Source organism: Stylophora pistillata, chromosome 4 (assembly GCF_964205215.1).
Source record: "Stylophora pistillata chromosome 4, jaStyPist1.2, whole genome shotgun sequence".
Classification (NCBI taxonomy): domain Eukaryota; kingdom Metazoa; phylum Cnidaria; class Anthozoa; order Scleractinia; family Pocilloporidae; genus Stylophora; species Stylophora pistillata.
The window spans coordinates 18,548,230-18,565,431 of NC_142522.1; the positions used below are offsets into that span (position 1 = coordinate 18,548,230).

The 17,202-nt window shown below is 39.5% G+C and overlaps 3 protein-coding genes and 1 pseudogene across 4 annotated transcripts in view; 3 read left to right on the top strand and 1 right to left on the bottom strand.

Annotated features, from left to right (window-relative positions):
* LOC148732711 (uncharacterized) overlaps positions 1 to 624 on the top strand; it is a 2,400-nt pseudogene extending 1,776 nt beyond the window's left edge.
* Positions 1 to 989, top strand: part of LOC148732710 (peptidyl-prolyl cis-trans isomerase B-like) — a 9,479-nt gene extending 8,490 nt beyond the window's left edge. Inside the window, exon 5 of the mRNA XM_022928094.2 lies at positions 637 to 989. Coding sequence (XP_022783829.1) covers positions 637 to 774 — 138 coding nt within the window. The 3' untranslated portion in view covers positions 775 to 989. The remainder of the gene's footprint in view (positions 1 to 636) is intronic.
* A 155-nt stretch (positions 990 to 1,144) lies between these two features.
* Positions 1,145 to 4,592, top strand: LOC111324513 (peptidyl-prolyl cis-trans isomerase 6). The gene is made up of 5 exons (XM_022928112.2): positions 1,145 to 1,830; positions 2,623 to 2,683; positions 3,591 to 3,623; positions 4,051 to 4,235; positions 4,386 to 4,592. The coding sequence occupies exons 1-5, from the start codon at positions 1,639 to 1,641 to the stop codon at positions 4,518 to 4,520; spliced, it is 606 nt and encodes a 201-aa protein (XP_022783847.1). The 5' UTR covers positions 1,145 to 1,638; the 3' UTR covers positions 4,521 to 4,592.
* On the bottom strand, positions 4,514 to 16,917 carry LOC111324504 (uncharacterized). 2 transcript variants are annotated; one of them, XM_088755965.1, is made up of 8 exons: positions 16,589 to 16,917; positions 11,056 to 11,310; positions 10,041 to 10,229; positions 8,856 to 9,572; positions 8,353 to 8,782; positions 7,602 to 8,099; positions 6,519 to 6,724; positions 4,514 to 5,459 (listed from the first exon to the last, which is right to left on the bottom strand). In XM_088755965.1, exons 1-8 carry the CDS (start codon positions 16,638 to 16,640, stop codon positions 5,002 to 5,004), a joined length of 2,805 nt encoding a protein of 934 aa, XP_088612091.1. In that variant the 5' UTR covers positions 16,641 to 16,917; the 3' UTR covers positions 4,514 to 5,001. The 2 variants fall into 2 exon arrangements, with proteins under 2 accessions (XP_088612091.1, XP_022783819.2); XM_022928084.2 differs by lacking the exon at positions 16,589 to 16,917 and adding an exon at positions 11,870 to 12,007.
* Between the last annotated feature and the right edge of the window lie 285 nt (positions 16,918 to 17,202).

Here is a 17,202-nt window from a genome sequence, read left to right on the forward strand (position 1 = left end):
CTCAAACATTTCACAGGCGTAGGATCCAACGGTCATTATTTTCAACCCTGATGATGGCAAACAGCCGAACACGTTTGGTTTAAACATTTTAATAACTTTTTCTTAACTTTTAGCCTTGTATATAGATATACTTTATCAAGCGAACATTATGGACAATAATAATAATAATAATAATAATAATAATAATAATAATAATAATAAATAATCTTTATTTAACGTGGGTAGAAACACTTAGCAGAAGCTAGTTTACAGGTTTTCCACAAAATAATATTAAAGAAAAAAGAAATATGCATCTATATATAAACTAAGTTAAAATATCAAAAATACTATAAAAGTACAGATTGATCAAGAATGTTGAGTCTGAGGGTCAAGATTCCAAGTTCAGAGGTTGACTAAGGGAGAGAATTTAATTCATCTTGGAGAGCCTGTGAAACACAGGATAAAGAACAAAACCCTCGATACAAGGCCTTAAGTTGCCCTCTCGATGAGAGAAGCATTTTTACGACATTGCAAGAGTTAGTTGCAGTAAGTATTCTTAGAAGAACTCGTTCGCTCGTTTCCCTGGTGTTAGATTTATCAAAAACAGTTTGCACTCCGATTGTTGGTAATGGATAATTCTCCGCTCTCTCCTAACAGAAAGTTGTCAAAGAAATTGAAGGACTGAATACTGACGAAAAAGATCAACCACATCAGACGGTGGTCATTACTGATTCTGGTCTTGAAGAAGGTTTTAAGTGGCCTTTTCAAGTTTCTAAGTTGGGCGTGACTGCGTAGTGCGGCAGTTCAATGTTTCATTGTTTGCCTTTAGAAATTTCAGGGTTTTTAGCCAATTGTTAAACAAAATGGCGTATATATCAGCCATTTAAAAGCATAGAAGTGAGAGACATTAATTATGTCTCTGTCACAAAATTAAAAAAAAAGACACAATGTGAAACCATTTATTACTGAAAGCTTAATAAAATGTGCTACAACATGTTATTATTAGGAAAGCCTCGCACTTTCTTTAGTGTATCCTATCTAGGTTTGCTCTTACAAAGGGATTGGGTGGAAAATCTAAGTAAGGAAACTATTTGCAACAAAAACAAACTAAAAAAAAAATGGAAAATGTTGAATTTATGACCAGATTATCGGCTGAAGCACTATCTGACCTTTAAAATTTTAGCTGTAATTTGAAAAAATCTATAATGGTTTGATTTTGGATGGCGAATTTATCTGGGGAGATTACGAGGATTGTAATTTAAATAACTTTTATGACCTCCGTTTTGTGTCGTTCTTACATCGTTGTAGTTCTGTTGAAAAACCAATTAGATCAGCAACAAGTGATTTATTAAAGGTGCTTTGTTCAGAGGGAGAGTGAGTAGAGACTGAGGGTACCCGGCAGATGAATCACCTGTTTGTGGGGGGAGGGGTAAGAACCGAGGGACCTGTCGTCCCTGTTGCTGAGATTATTGTCAAAAGACATGTCACTTGATACCCTTCACCAGCGAACTGACTGTTAAAAAATCTCTTCATGTTACCTTGACATAACCTGTCACACGTGTCATTAAAAATTAATACCTTTTATTCTTCGCCTCTACCTCTTTGTCATTTGCTCCATAAAGAGGGAGAGCAGTAGATTTAGTAGTTAGCTTTTCAACCATGATTTTACGAGGTTTGTTGCTATATGTGCTTTTCAATGCTGTAAAGGCTGAATCTGAGACGATGGTAACTCGCAAAGTATTTTTCGATGTTTCCGAGGGAGGGCAACCTATAGGAAGAATTGTGCTGGGTTTGTTTGGGAACACGGCTCCTAAAACCGTCACCAATTTTGTATCTCTGGCGGGAAATGAGGTTTGTTTGAACGCAATCTTTGCTTTGAAATATTCGATTTTAAAGTTATTTCTGTAGTTAATAGTTATATTAGATTAGATATATTTTCGTTCGATCATAAGTTGCATGAAAATATCGTCGAAAAAGGCGATCAGCCACGGAAAACCCTTGCAGTGGTTGACAACTAAATGACTGAAATTCCTGTGGATCAGATAACTATATATTATAACGTGAACCAAATATAGATAAAATTCAGTAATATATAGCTACAAAAATGTTTTTTTTTCAACGGTGACATAACTCGCAAAACAGTTAGAACGTGTTTTGAACAAGATGTTGACGTTATGTATTTTTATAATAACTAACATCCTTCATGTAATTGTCTTTAACCTATCCTTTATTACACCAGTAAAACCATAGTTATTCTGCAAAGGCAAGAGACCGCACTATCTCTCGGTTTGACGGCGTAACAACACACGCAGGATGTTGTGAGAACACGAGAAAAGTTTGTAAATCACGAGCCAGAGACAAGTGATTTACAAACTTTTCGTTTAAGCGTAAAAGCGATTAATTACCCGGTTGCATACAAAATGTATCTTCACTATCGCGGCTCACTGATACGTTTTGTTAGACGCTAGCGTTGTAGGTCTAAAGCAAAAGTAATTAGCTCAAACTGTCAAAGTTGTGTCAACCAATCGAGGAACGCAGTGAAGAAAAACCAATATATTCCCAGGTTACTTCAGGTACTCAATTCCAAATTGCTTTGGTATTCAATAATTAACTTTACTCTTTGAAATTTCAACCTTTTTTCAGTATGGATATGGCTACAAGGGCAGTACTTTCCACCGAGTGATTAAAAACTTTATGATTCAAGGTTTGTCATCGTATCTGCAACCAGGAAATTGTTGAGACGCAGTCACAGGGTATCTGACTTCTACAACTGATGGCAGAATATCTATATCATGTTGAGTAAATTTCTTAGAAAAAAAGTCATTTATTCTTTGATAATTGAGAGGTTAACTTAGAGATTTGAATGCAGCATTTTTTCTGCTTAAAACGAAGCAGAGTGTGTCCAAAAATCGAAAGATTATTACATTTTATGGAATACAGTCCATCACTGGCGCAGTTGAAGCATGCACTCAGTTGTAAAAGATCTGACTAGTTTCCAGTACTCCTAAAGAGCTTTTGAAAAGAGCTCATAGCATCAAAAGGAGATCTTACTATTTTGTTTATTCGGAACTTCCAGCACACCCGCAATTATCACCATAGTATTCTTCCTATCCAGTGTTAAATTGCCTCAAACAACACATGCCATTTTGTGATTAGTGGTCGTTGGTGACTTCTGTGACAAACATATCACAGATAACACAGTTTGCTCCTGGCCTTTGGATTATGATGTCGTATGAAAATTACTGTCGATAGGTGCGAAGAAAAAAGCGTTTGTGTACTTGCGCTAAATTAAGAGACAACGTGCGTTTTGATCCTTGTGACATGACCAAAGAGGAGATAGACAACAAATCGTCCCCCGTCTCCTTTGCCATCGAATTTGAGACTAATGCTCTAAAATATTTACTTCCCTTTAGCTATAGCTATCAAAAGAAGTAAAAAGAGATCATCAACAAATCCTTCTCACCCGCTCTCTCCTTCCAAAACTCGCGTCAAAAAACTATCCAAAAAACCAACAATCGACAACTGTCGAATTAATGACATACTGGAGTCGGTATTAGTTTCTGTGGCATTTCAGAGACCTATTGATTATTTTGTTTTCTATCTTTTACCAGGAGGAGATTTCACCAAAGGCGATGGCACAGGAGGTAGGATTTTAAAATTTTATAAATAAGCACATACACTGTGTACACTGACCTGAAATTCTAATTTACAAACAGTTTCCTCGCAAGCGATTGGTCTAAACGCTTCGCGTGATCAAATATTCCCAAGCTAAAACTAAGGAAATATAGGAGGTTATATCCCAAGTGATATTCCCCAATTATCAAACCTTACGTCTACAACGATAAAAGTCTTGGTATAAAATTTAATTCAAGTTGAGAGGGCATTTAATCGCTATTGTTACAGAAATAGGGGCATGGGAAAAGTAAACATTCCTCTGCAACAAACAGTTAATTGTTTGTGAACATTTTAGGGAGTGCAGACACAATAAACACCAAGGTATATTCTATCCGAAGTAAACCGAGTAGTGAAAACTCGGCATGTTAAAATAATTCATGTTTTTATTTCATCTAGGATATAGTATCTACGGAGAAAACTTTAATGACGAGAACTTTGTCCTGAAGCACTATGGACCTGGCTGGCTATGTATGGCGAACGCTGGCAAAGATACCAATGGATCCCAATTCTACATCACCACTATCAAGACACCCTGGTTAGATGGTAGTCATACTTGCTTCGGAAAGGTCTTGGAAGGAATGGTAATCACATTTTCATGTTTCCATTTGCTGTCAGATATCAAGTTTCTCAACTCATTTCATGCTCCGAAAGCAACGAATTTGGTTATCTTTGCACTAGAGTGCTTTTTCGTTTGCTAATTGTGAAACTTTGTTGGTCTTTTTTTGTGGCAGGATGTAGTAAAGAAAATCGAAGGCGTTCAAACGGGCCAAAACGATAAGCCATTACAGAAAGTAGAGATTACACAGAGCGGAGTGATTGATGTACCAGCGCCATTTGAAGTCACCAAAGAAGGAGTGAATGTTTAGAAATCTTTTTTTATTGGTAAATGTGCATTCATTGATAATGTTACAAAATTAAAAGACGATCCGTTTTCTTTATATTCGTTCGTACTTTATGGAAGAAGACGTATTTCTTCAATTATAAAGAATCATCTCTCTTAAATTCCAGAAAGTGCTTTGTTTTTTTTTTGCCGTCAAATCACTAAAATATGCTACTGAACATGATCTGTAGTGGTTAGACTTTTTTTTACTCAAAATGATGCTTTAAAAAATGATTTCCGTAAAATATGGTACAATAAGAAAAATTACTCGAAAGTATTCTCAATAACCTTCAAATTAAAAAGGGGTGAACTCTGAAGTAGTGGAATCTAGACCTAGAATTGAGTTAATTTTACGAAAAATCATTTTCATATAAAAAAAAAGGCGTTTTCGATTGATCATCATAAGCTCTTTCTAAGAAATAAGTCTAAAATCGCTCCTATTGAATAACAGATATTGAGGAGAGCTCTTAAAGTAAGATGTCATCATGTGATAGCCATGTGATCACTTCACCTTGTTTTAGCTCGACTGACTTAGGGTACTGAAAGCCGCTGACCACAAGTTTTTGCAAGTAAATATCACCGGACGTCGACAACATTTCAAATTTCATTGTTTCTTTGTCTATGACGGAACACTGCAAAGTGCCTATGGCAAAGGGAGTATAAAACGGAATTTTGTAAGGGCAAAGAAATTTGGGACTAAATGTTAGTGTGGAGTTTGGCGCCGAGAAGTACTGGCCCGAGATTGCAAAAGGAATATGCCACAGTACCATGTGGAAAGTATAGTGCGAGGTGCACCATGGGAGACCATCAAGGCCGTACCCAGGCCCTGAGTAGAGACCGTGAAAATCCCATTGGTCGTTAAGCTCAGAACGGACATGGTCGAGAGCTTTCTGTGCTTGATGCGAGGCATTCTGCGGGTCAAGACCTGGAATGAAACGAAAACAAACTTGATTTACATAGGGAAAACAACACCAAGTTACAATTTCGTTAGATCTTTGTCACTTTGATGAGTGACACTCACTTATGCGCGTCCTTCGAGTCATAACACCTGTTCCCTGTTCTTGGCAAGAAAGTAATTAAAACTTAAAACGATAGATAATAATGTTCATGTTTTTCTTAACGGTGGACACATCGGAAACTCTCAGATTATACGCACGGCATAAGTAGAACATCGTAGAGGTCATATGTAATGCAGTCTGGTCGACCAAATCTCTATGGAAGAATATTCGGAAACTTCGAGATTTTGCTCGTGTAATTCATGTTCAAAAAGACACAAGTTCCTTGCTGATTGGGTAACATTTCAGAGATAAAGCGCAGAATTTAAATTTAGCAACAGATCAGTCCGCTTGGCATGCATGCCCTCCTATTTATTTTTACAGATCAGTTTCTCGCAAAGACGTTGATTCTGACTCCAAAACAACCACATCCCTGTATAAAGAGACAGTAGCCATCTGGCGCAAAAATATGTACGGATATTTGTCCGCGGGCAAAGATGTTCCAAGGTGCGAACGTAGCTCAAGTAAACCTGCGAGATTCAAGCAATATCCAAGAACAAATACACGTGCATATTTTCGCGCCAAATGGAGGCTATTGCGTTTAACATCCTTCAAATGTTTATTTATGAAACACGCAGAATAATGTAAACAAGCAGCTTAGTGTTTGCTGCGTGGAATATTCACTTTTCTGTCTTTCCTGTTACGACTTCATTAAACAGATAGGCATGTCCCTTTCTCTCTAACAACCGCCAAAACGCTCTCTCATCTAAAGTTAAATTTAAACAAAGACTTATCCTAGTGGTTTGAAAAACGGGAAATATCATTTGGGAATATCACCGGATATTCCCCATTTTCAGCTGGAATATTCGGTCACGTGATGTGTTTAGACCAATCGTGCTCGAGAAAAATGATTCGGATTATATGATAGATATACCGACTAACATCCTCCACTAAGCATTTCGCTAGATAATTTTTGACTCGGTCCTTACCTAAGTGAATCTGCAGAGTGGTCCAGTCAGGACTACCGCCAACCCAAATGGACTCGCGTACAGCTACAAGTTTGTTTAATTCACCTGCTGAGATGTTTTGCGGACACGAGCCCACGCTCTTGTTAGTGGGGTGGCCAGTAAACATCACTCGTAGACCATATGGAGTGTCGTTTATTTCAAGTTCCTTGTTTAAATGCGATTTCAACCTAAACAAGGTTTGACAAAGTTAAGCATTTTCAACCAAGCAGTACGCTAAGTATTGTAACACAAAATATTTAACACCATCTTCATGGTTACGTTACTCTATACCCGCCCTTAAAAGTTCGAATTAGTTCAAAGTCACTTGGATATTACTATCGCGGGGAACCTCGACTGAGGGAACATTCATGGTATCAGAAGTGTCCTCAAAAGGAAAGGTTATTGAAACAAAGCCAGGTATGAATTTTCGCGGAACCAAAGTTCACATCTGAACCTTCATGGCTAAATATACTTTAGCTGCTTTTTCCCGATATTATCGCCACGGGCTTAAATTTCGTTGGACAGACTGGCCTAGTAAGAAACCGCCACTGCTCCTTGATTATCATAAAAAATGGCCTATAAAGTTTGATTTAAATAAGGCCGACTTTCAGGAAATGACGCCCCAAAGTTATCTATCCCCAAAGCTCCCCAACACTCACGCTGCCTCGTATTTTATGAATACTTATGCATTTTTGCGCCTTATCATTTTACGAATCTCACTCTTATAGAACTATTATACTTGACACGTGGCCAAATTTTAATCCTCGTTTATCAACCCTTTCCTTTCTGATACGCGAAGTTGGATGGAAGACGACGTCAAGTTAAATGGAGGGCGATAAGATGAAACAGGGTTGAACACAGATTATATACGACGAAAACATTTCAACGTACAAGAAATAACCTTTCTCAAGTAAAAAGACTATTCCTTAAAGTATACCTTAGCTGAGGTTCAAATTTCATTTCTGGGTATAGTTATGTAGGATAAAGAGTGAGAAACAGAGGAAACAATTTCAACCTTGTATGAAATTACAACACAACACATACCGAACGGGTTTCATTTCTTACCTTCTTGGATCATCTAAGTGTCCAAGACCCAAAGTGTAGGCCCAAACTTGCGCGTATAGGGAATCACTCATCAGCCATGGAGGTGATCCAAGCTTTTTATCCCACCAAGCATGATAATAACCATCTTCTTCACTCCAAAGTTCTTCCGAGATGACATGTTTTGCAAATTCCATGGCAATCGTGGCTTCCCTCCATACGTTCCTGTCTTGCATGATTGTACCTAATTCCTGTGCTGCCCGCATCGCAAGCACATACATGAAACTGTTGAACACGTTGTGATCGTAAAGGTTTAGAGCCTCTATATCATATGTGCACTGCTGTTTATAAGGTAACCCAGTACCATTCGTACCTTTGTAAATCAGCCAATCAAGAGCATGTACGACATGTGGCCATAGGTCCCTCAGGAATTCAGTATCGTTAGTCCACTGGTAGATGTGATATGTTTCTACGATGAAAACCGTTGTCACGTCCCCCATTATTCGCTGGTTTGGAGGCCCGCTAAGAAGAAAAAAGCTCAATTCAAGGTCGGGCCAAGAGCCACGCAAGAATTCTAGAAGCCTCGCTCAAAATAATTTCATAATTTGTCCTAGAGTTCAGTGTCTAAACATCCATGCTTACAGTGGAAATGGAAGACGTTGATTATTTTCGTGGACCTTTAAAGATCAACTTTATAACTATAGGAAGATCCACACACTGCGAAACAAATGCGTGGAATACCTGAACCTTTTTTTTGTGCCGTGAACATGCTTACCTGTCCATTTTTCTGGTAGGTGAGTAACATCCCATAACTAAAGTTTCTACAATATGACCGTCCTCACTCTGGTACTTCGCCCATGCGTGCATCACTTTCTTGACCAAGTCAGGATAAAAAATAACGTAGGGTATTTCTCGCTGGAAGTCATTATGGACGGAATCAATGTCAATGCAGTCTAGCGCCTCAAATTGACGCCATCTTCCATCACGGAGGTACAGTCCCGTGCGCCAGAAACTCAAACCGTTTACAAGAACATCTTGTAACCACTCGGGCAGGGTCTGGACCGAGTTCTTGGTGCTGTCAAGTATCATTGACGAGTGCCAGTCAGAAATGGACCGTAAAGTCGAGGCTGGGTCACGTGATACAATTAAAGCTGCTTCCTCGCTGGATTTGAAGATGTTACTGTAGTAATTACCAACGATCTCCTCTGGAAAATAAAAATAAAAGTGATCAACAAAATGATAAAAAAACGGTACCAACCTTTTGGAATCACTGCGCACCTGTGAAATCTCTGTTCGGATAATACCATCCCAATACCATCGTTAGAGTATTTTCGTCTCCAGGTTCCATGGTAACATTAATAGCTGCGGCTCCATGAAAACCACCACCAAATGATTTAGCTGCTGATAGCAGGTAACCATGTGTGCTGAACTGCTTCCAGATTTGACCAAAACTGTCACTGACCATGAATGAAGGGTTGTTCGATTTTTCGGTCAAAATAGTCGTATTTCCACTCTGAGGGTAGTTCCCAGGCCTATTTAGTGTCAGCATTGAGTCGTGAGCATTCCACGTGTTCTTTTGACCGGAAGTGAAGCCCGGCTTCCAGTAATGAGGGAAAGTTTCATTGAAGAACAAACATGTTTTGTTCTTTATTTCTATTTGCCACGAGAAGCATTTAGGGTCTTTGGTACAAGCCTCAGAGCAAATAGTGGAACTAACTGTCGACATATTTATATCTTTGTATGATTCCCCCAGTCTAGCTGTGGCCGTTTGAATTCCTAATGGTAGGTTAAACATTAATGAAACATTGACAGTTTTCTCTGTTGGGTTGTTAATGCGAAATGTAAACGCCACGGCAGGAGTGGCTGACGTCTTGGAATCACGTGGTTTTAACGCCGAATAGGCATAAAGGTCAAGACTGATGCCACCAAACTGCTCATCTCTTACCGTGAGCTTGGAGACTGGGAATGAGCCAGAATAACCCATTGAAGCAACACCTGTTAGAGGAGAAAAAGACGAAGTCAGACGGAGACGAGTCTGATTTGACAAAAAGAAAAAAGGGAGAACCAGGGTGACGGGATCGCACTCATTTGAACCAGTTTTGTCAGAACGACCAGTCAGAAAAAAGAAAATATCACAAGCAGCCAATGAGAACGTCAACTCGAACTAAAAATAGTGAACTGCTTTGAGCGCGGGAAAAACCCAAGAGACCAAGACGGATTTGGTTCTAGTTTTGCAATCCAATAGCAGTCTTAGGGCCAAGAAATGCAAAGACGAACACGACTTGCATTATTTTCGACACTCAATGGCTGCCTAGCATCCCTGATTATAGAACTCATTGTTTTCGCATGAAGGGAGCTTAGAAACGTTGGACTAAATTTTGGGCCTGATCTGCTTCATCTCAGCCTTGGATACTCATTAACGTCGTGTTTATATCGCCGCATCGTAGGTAGACATTCAGTCACCTGGATAGCCATCGGGAGGGTGGGTACGCAACAGTGCTACTTTACTTGAGGTACCAGTCTGCACGCGGACACCAAAAACTGCTAGATCCAGGGCTTCCTGGTTCAGTTTAGCTGAACCTGCTGGAGTCTGGTTCTCGATCGTCCACTCGTGGATTGAACCATCTGCGCGGAGCTCAAATGATCCCGTTCCTTGAAACGCAAAAAAATCAAGTATGGCTGATATATCTTACACTGAAGCCTAGCAGCGGATTAGTTTGGTTTGCAACGGCTTACCAGTAGGCCCCCATAGATCGTGCTAACATATTTTCGTCATAAGTTGAAAAAAAAAGAATTAGTTTTGCTCTTTTTATAAAAGTATAGCATAATTTGAAGAGAAAATGACCAGAATCGAGATTTGTTTGATCTCTAAGATCGATTATTTTCAAGTTCGGTCCATGGCTCAGTCTATTTTCGCCATGTCTTGGGGGAAGAAGGTTCAGTAACGCAAAACTGAGTCGCTCGCGGGCACACCGGAGGTAAAGATTGCGTTGGCCCCAATTTCCGCTTTCACAGCAACAAAATGGCGTCTAAGGGGAAAGTGATGTGAACATCATCTACTTCGTCACATTAACTCATCGCTTCTAGTCTGGAATTAATTGTACTCTGTCTTGAGTGCTGCTTTTAGCCGTAAATATCATATGTTTATTAACAAAATAATATATAATTTAGACTTGCTGTGTGTTTCTTCTTTAAGAAAATAGTAGCATAATTTACAAAGGTGAGCATAGTTTTAAGTATAATTTTGAAAAATACTGTATGCTACTTTCACTAACACAATCTCTAAGGGTCTACTTACTAGTCAGGCTAATCACATTAGCACATTTCATGTTCACGTACTGAGCGAAATCGACTGTTAGGCAAGAACTATGGGGCCTGATTATGCAAACTTGACTTTGGAAGATTTTTCAAGTTTCGCATTCTCAGGTTGAAGCCCGTTTTTAGGCTGCTACATGTATAACTTCAAGGTCTGACTTACCAAGGCCTCCTAGTGGAACAGCACTACGCATGCCCATCGGAGGTGACCGCTGCATCTTTGGATCGCCAGGGTTCTGAAACAAGTAGTTTCTTAGTCCCAGTGTATCCCAGCCAAATCGAATGGTAGATACATTTTCTGGTTCAGTATATAACACACAGAACTGCTGCAAGCCAAAACTCTGATTAGCGTAAACAAACGAAGGACCATTGCGGAACTGAAGTGCGTCAAGATGTGGGACAAGATCATCAGTTTTTCCTGTCAAAAAATATAAGAATGTCGCTTTGCAGTTGAGAAATTTCGTTACAATTTTCGCATAATTGTGAATATGTCAGCGGTTGGTATTCCATTACGTTTTCAAACACTTCACTAAGGTTCTGCTTACCCAGCAACAAGGAACACTCGAGAATCGCACCAGTGCTCCCGATGCTCTGCTCGGCTAAGCCGTAAGTTTGAGTTTGAGGAGAAACAGATGTCGGCCGAGGGCCGAATAAATCTATTGAATTTGATCATTGCTGGAAACGATTAATTAAACAATAGAGTGTTTCCGTCGTGGAACTATCGGCTGATAGTTGCCCCGTGGAAATTTGATGTTCTTATAACAAATATGCTAGTTTTAAGAACATCAAATTTCCGCGGGGCAACTATCAGACCGATAGTTCCGAGACAAACACTCTATTGTCTTTATTGTTCACCACAAAATTTTCTTCCGGCGCCAGTTGAAAAACAGTCAAAACCCACTAAATGCAGACCAATCAAATATTTATTCATGCGTACAGCTTGTCACAAATGTCAATAATTCGCAACCGTGCATTACCTGTCAGAATTGAAGTCACTGTTTTTCCGATCTGCCTAACTTCGCGGCCATCAAACCATTCAAAATTTTTCACGGATGAGTACTATCCATCCGGGTATTTTCCGCGGACGGGCACTATGGGCTGATAGTGTCCCTCCATAGATGAACACTATCACATTACGTGATCAATTTAAACCTACAAGAATCGGAGAAAATTTAGTGGTGAACTATAACGAAAAATAGAAAGCTACGATCTACGAATGATGAAAGGAGTACGCGCTCAAATCCAGGTTTCAAGAAAGGAATAGTGATATGTTACAAATGAAATAGTACACATGCAAACTATTTTTCTTCTTATTTCAGTTGTACTGAGCTGTGCATTCACTTTATTTTTGCCTCCAAAAGATCTAAAACGGCTGAGACAGTTAGAAAATGGCACCACCCACCCCTACCCGCAAACGTTTAACGCCTTTCCTCGTCGTAATCTGATCCTGCAGCGATAGCTTCATTTTGCGGCCTAACAGTGAACCCTTTACTCCCAAGATCTCATCGATCATTCTCCCGTCTAAGTGCCACACATTTCCTTGTATATTTGTTACGAGAATTTGGTCTTCGAACACGGATAACTACTGCAGGATGAGTTTGAGTATTCTTATTACCTGTTCAATGGATAACATATGGATATCATTGGGAGATAATAAATGCAATAACTTCTCCGAGTTCAAGGACTGAATGCCCAGCAGATCAACGGGAACTCGATTATGCCACAGGGGGCCCATACAATCTGTTTGTGTAACCAACAGTTGTTTTATAGTGAATGTACCAGATTTACCGAAAAAAAATCCCACAAAAGTCGGTTTGTCGAGCAACCAATCCAACGAGAATTTCAAATTAACGGCCGTTCTGAATTCTTCTAATGTGTGGAAGCAACTTCTTGTGCAGCTGAGAGACCGTTAATGCGCGGTCAACCTGGACCCTAGTCGAATCTCTCTCAACGGGTCCTCCCTATAGTCTTCTAACAAGGTACCCCGGGTAAGAGGATATTAGTAAAAATCCATTGAAATTAGTGAAGATGGACAGTATCGACGATCTAGTCAAGTCGATGAGTTTACCCGGGGTACCTTAGTATGTGTGAAGAGTTGGTGTTAGAAGACTATGGGGAGGACCCGTTGACAGAGATTTTACTAGGTTCCAGGTTGACCGCGCATTAACGGTCTCTCAGCTGCACAAGAAGTTCCTTCCACGCATTAGAACAATTCAGAACGGCCGTTAATTTGAAATTCTCGCTGGATTGGTTGCTCGACAAACCGACTTTTGTGGGATTTTTTTCGGTGAACTTAAAGGGAAACTATTTGGCTTTCGTGCTGCCGAGTTTTGATTGGAGGGAAAGTATTTATGTGTTGTTTTCCAGCGATTTTGGCGAGTATGTGTCAACAGAAGTTTCCGACCTTCCCGTATTTTATGCACGGTAATTTAGGGTGTCAAGCTAAAACCCATCAAAATGGCCTCCAATCGCGAGGAGAACAACACAGACTACTCTCTACGAAGGTAAGACTTTATTTCTTTGATTATTTCACACAACTTTACATTTACGGAACTCAAAAGCAAGTCCAACTAAACCACTATACAAACTCTTTAATTATTCACTGTGAAAGAGCCTGTGACAGAGCTTGGTTCACCTGTGCTTGGACGAGTAGGCAAGCACTTTGAAGGCCAGGCTGCTAATCTCAATAGATTTTTTTTTGTAAGTTTTTCCTGGAAGGAATTTTCGACACCTCTTCACAAAATATCCTTTTTCTAGCTTTTCAGTCAATATATCGAAAATTCCTTCTAGGATGTGAAAGGTAAGACTATAAACTATGTGTAGGGTAAATATTAAGGTTCGGAAAGCGTAATTTGGACGATATGCCGATGTTAGTTCTAGAGCGTCCAACACGTGTTCGTACACAAAACGTTGTTGTGATACTTTCCTGTAGTAGTTGAAACCTATAACTTCTACTGACTTAATTGCCACTTATAAATAATATCCGTGTTTTATTTCTATGTTCAAAGTTTGATGGTTCTGAGTGGGTTTTTTTTTAGAATGGAAACGAGTTCTACGTATGAATACTTCTTAGCTTTACCTACAGGATCCCTGAAAGACTACTTGATGAGCTTACGAGGTCTTTCGATCACAGGAAAAAAAGTTGAATTAGTCGCCAAAGCCCATAGGGCAGAGGAACTTAAAATTCCAATAAAACTGCCCGCTGAGCAGCAGGTCAATATTAATGATAAAGACAGAATATCCGAATCGCCTGTCCAGTCACTCCTAACTTAGGCAAAATGTTTTCATTTATTCTTCATCACAAGGAATTTGATGCCACATACATCAGCAAATATAAAGACTCTTCATGCTGGAAAAGCAATTTTGTTCATACTGTTTACTTTTCTAGAAATAATGGAGATGTCTCTATATTTTGAGAAGCAAAGTGACCCCTTCTCTGTTACACCTGCATCAATATCCATCTCAAGCTCTCCAGTATTGTCAGCTCCAATCTCCTCAGAACTAGCTTGTGATAGTGAAGCTTCCTCTCCGGCTATCTATCATTTTCCTCTTGTTTGGAGTGCTTGCATACTTGTTTTGAAGTAAGGTCATAAAGAGGGTTGGGTGTGGATTTTCAGTAATTGGCTCACCATCAACAAAATGATTTGCACATCCATATGTACCACTGCCAGGTGAGAAATTTTCGAGTCCTGCTGAAACATTTTCAATCCAGATTTTACGTTTGCTTTTAGCTGTGGTGAACTTAAAGAAACGCATTGTCTTGACATGGTAGTTGTTCCGACGAACGCCTGTTGATTGGCGTGGCGCTGTCCGTTGGGAAGGCCGAACAATGCCGCATGCTTTTATTTTTTGATTTTACTAATATATTCAATAGGTCGTGATAGAAATAGGGTCATTTTTTTTCTGTTAACCGCTCGCAGATGTCGGACTTATGAGTTTTTCTGTCGTTGTGGATTCGCTTTTTTTCGTTTAAACCACACTGAATTTCGTCTCGTCGAAACAGTAGTGGATAACATATTTGTTGGGATATCTGTCATCATTATTACATCCATCAACACAGTGGTGAGCTTTTTTAGGTTTTGTTGCCATCTCATAAAAATGTTAATAGTTGTACTGGTCACAACACGAACTAATGCCAAGCAATTTTATAAAGCCCAATATAAAGAAACAATACTCTTTGCCTAAAATAGTGAACTATTTGCAATGGACGTACTGTACTGTTATATTCAGCATTCGATATCCGGCTGATATAAGCAACAAATCCGCGCATTTATGATTAAATTAGAGTCTTAGATAGAATAAACGCAATGCTGCAGTTGCTCTCTAAGTAATTATCTCAGATAGCGACAACATTCCAAGTTAAAACCAAAATGAAACAGAAGAAATCAAAAGGCTCTCTTGTTTGTTTTGGTTTGCACGCTCGATCGCGTCACGTGAGTCAGTGCAATGGTTGATTAAACGCCAAAAATATTCGAAATATGGCCTTCCGAACCTTAATATATAGCCTACACATAGTTTATAGTCTTACCTTATACATCCCGGAAGGAAGTTTCGATATATTGACTGAACAGCTAGAAAAAGGATATTTTGTGAAGAGGTGTCCCGGTACGCTCGAAAAACTTACAAAGAATGTAACGGGCTGAGCAGCCTGGCATTCAAAGTGCTGCCTACTCGTCCAAGATGGCCATCAAAGCCGTCACGTCAACCATTGTCGATGTGTTGTTGCGTGCCAGAGAAAGCGAAAGAGTGCTATCCCGGTAACATTGAGATCTCGAGACTTCGACAGCCGAGCTACAGCCTGGGTTATGATGGAGACAAAACTTCATGGGTCACGGAAAGGCAAGTCTTGTCCATTTCAGCGACCGAGGTTTTATTTTCGATTTTAATCATAAATAAACGGGTGTTGAATGATATTCGACAGAGCCTGAAATTTAGAGGACTTGCCAACAAATCAAACTTAGCATCGAGTTGCGTCACAAAACGAACAGGGTTCTATCTGAAAGCGTTATGAAATGCAATCGAAAACGTTATAATTACAACAACATGGGCAAAATCCCCAGTATGTTTGCCCGGGGTTTTCATTTGAGGTCTGTGGTGGATCGTTGCGGCTGGTTGTTTACATTCGCGGATTTGCGATATCTTTTCTCATTGCTTGCATCCGGTATTTTCACGAAGATATTAGGAGAAAAAAAAAAGGGTAGTCATCTTGCTGAGTTCTATCGCTGTTATTTTATAAGAATTTTGTTGCTACCCGTGAATTTCGCCTCAGTAGTCTGTGGTAATGAACGTCTGCGTTGCTCAAGCACGCGTTGCTTGACCCAAAAGAAGAACTGTGACACAATTGATGAGGTTTCTTATTATTATCAGCGATGACCGTACAGACCTTACTTTCAAAAGCGATCTAAGCAAACCTTGTTTCCTTAAACTTGAAAGGATGGTTTCTGGATCATTATTTAAGATTTGTAAATAGTTACCGGTGAGGTTGCGTGAAAATACCCGCAGTATTTATCAAGCGTGATAAATACGGGACATTCACCCAAAATTACAATTACAAGCGACGAGCGATTTAAGTGATCTGTTCTTCCTTTGCATGGTGTATACATTGAAAGCGAAACAACATTCACATGTGTTCCTAGAGGATGGAGAAATTTCCTATTTCATAATGACAAGCAAGAGCAATAACGATGAAATCTTACCTGCAAAAATCGTCCCGACCTGGCAAAGAAGGAAAGCGAAAAGCACCGACATCTTGGAAAATAGTCTGGAAAAAGCATGTGACCAACGGTGTTGTGGCAGCGGAAGTGATTTGATCGACACGCATTGGGATATCAAGTCACGAAGCGAATCACTTACGTTACACTGGATCCAAAAAAATAATTGTAATTTAGTATACAAACTACCAAAACTGGATTAACGTAACTTTATTTCGCCAATGTTAAACGAAAAGACAAACTCCAAACGAAATTGTGGCTTCGACCATACGAGCACTAAGAATTTTCCCAACTTTATAAGTCTTAAAACTTCTTTCTTCTTTGAATCAAGAAATGTTTAGATGGCTGAGAAAGAGGGCAAGATTGGTTACAGATGTCCCAGCAAACGGGCTGGGAAACTGCTCGGTTATCGAGAGAAGATTAAAATCGAAAGAACTGAGCTGAACTTCCTCTCAGTCGTGGCTCAAATTGAGCAGAATTATTTTTTTCTGGTATGGGTCAAAGAGAAAAAATCGTGCGGTATTCGGGCCGCTAACTGGGCTCATATGAAAGTAGCCGCTATACATTATCGTCACGGCATGAATATCAAGAACGAAAAT

Coding starts and splice junctions, on each gene's coding strand:
- LOC111324513 (XM_022928112.2), top strand. CDS start 1,639: ATGATTTTACGAGGTTTGTTGCTATATGTGCTTTTCAATGCTGTAAAG. Junction 1,831..2,622: donor TATCTCTGGCGGGAAATGAG/GTTTGTTTGAAC, acceptor ACCTTTTTTCAG/TATGGATATGGCTACAAGGG. Junction 3,624..4,050: donor CAAAGGCGATGGCACAGGAG/GTAGGATTTTAA, acceptor TATTTCATCTAG/GATATAGTATCTACGGAGAA.
- LOC111324504 (XM_088755965.1), bottom strand. CDS start 16,640: ATGTCGGTGCTTTTCGCTTTCCTTCTTTGCCAGGTCGGGACGATTTTT. Junction 8,783..8,855: donor TCCGAACAGAGATTTCACAG/GTGCGCAGTGAT, acceptor TTTATTTTCCAG/AGGAGATCGTTGGTAATTAC. Junction 6,725..7,601: donor CACTTAGATGATCCAAGAAG/GTAAGAAATGAA, acceptor AACCTTGTTTAG/GTTGAAATCGCATTTAAACA.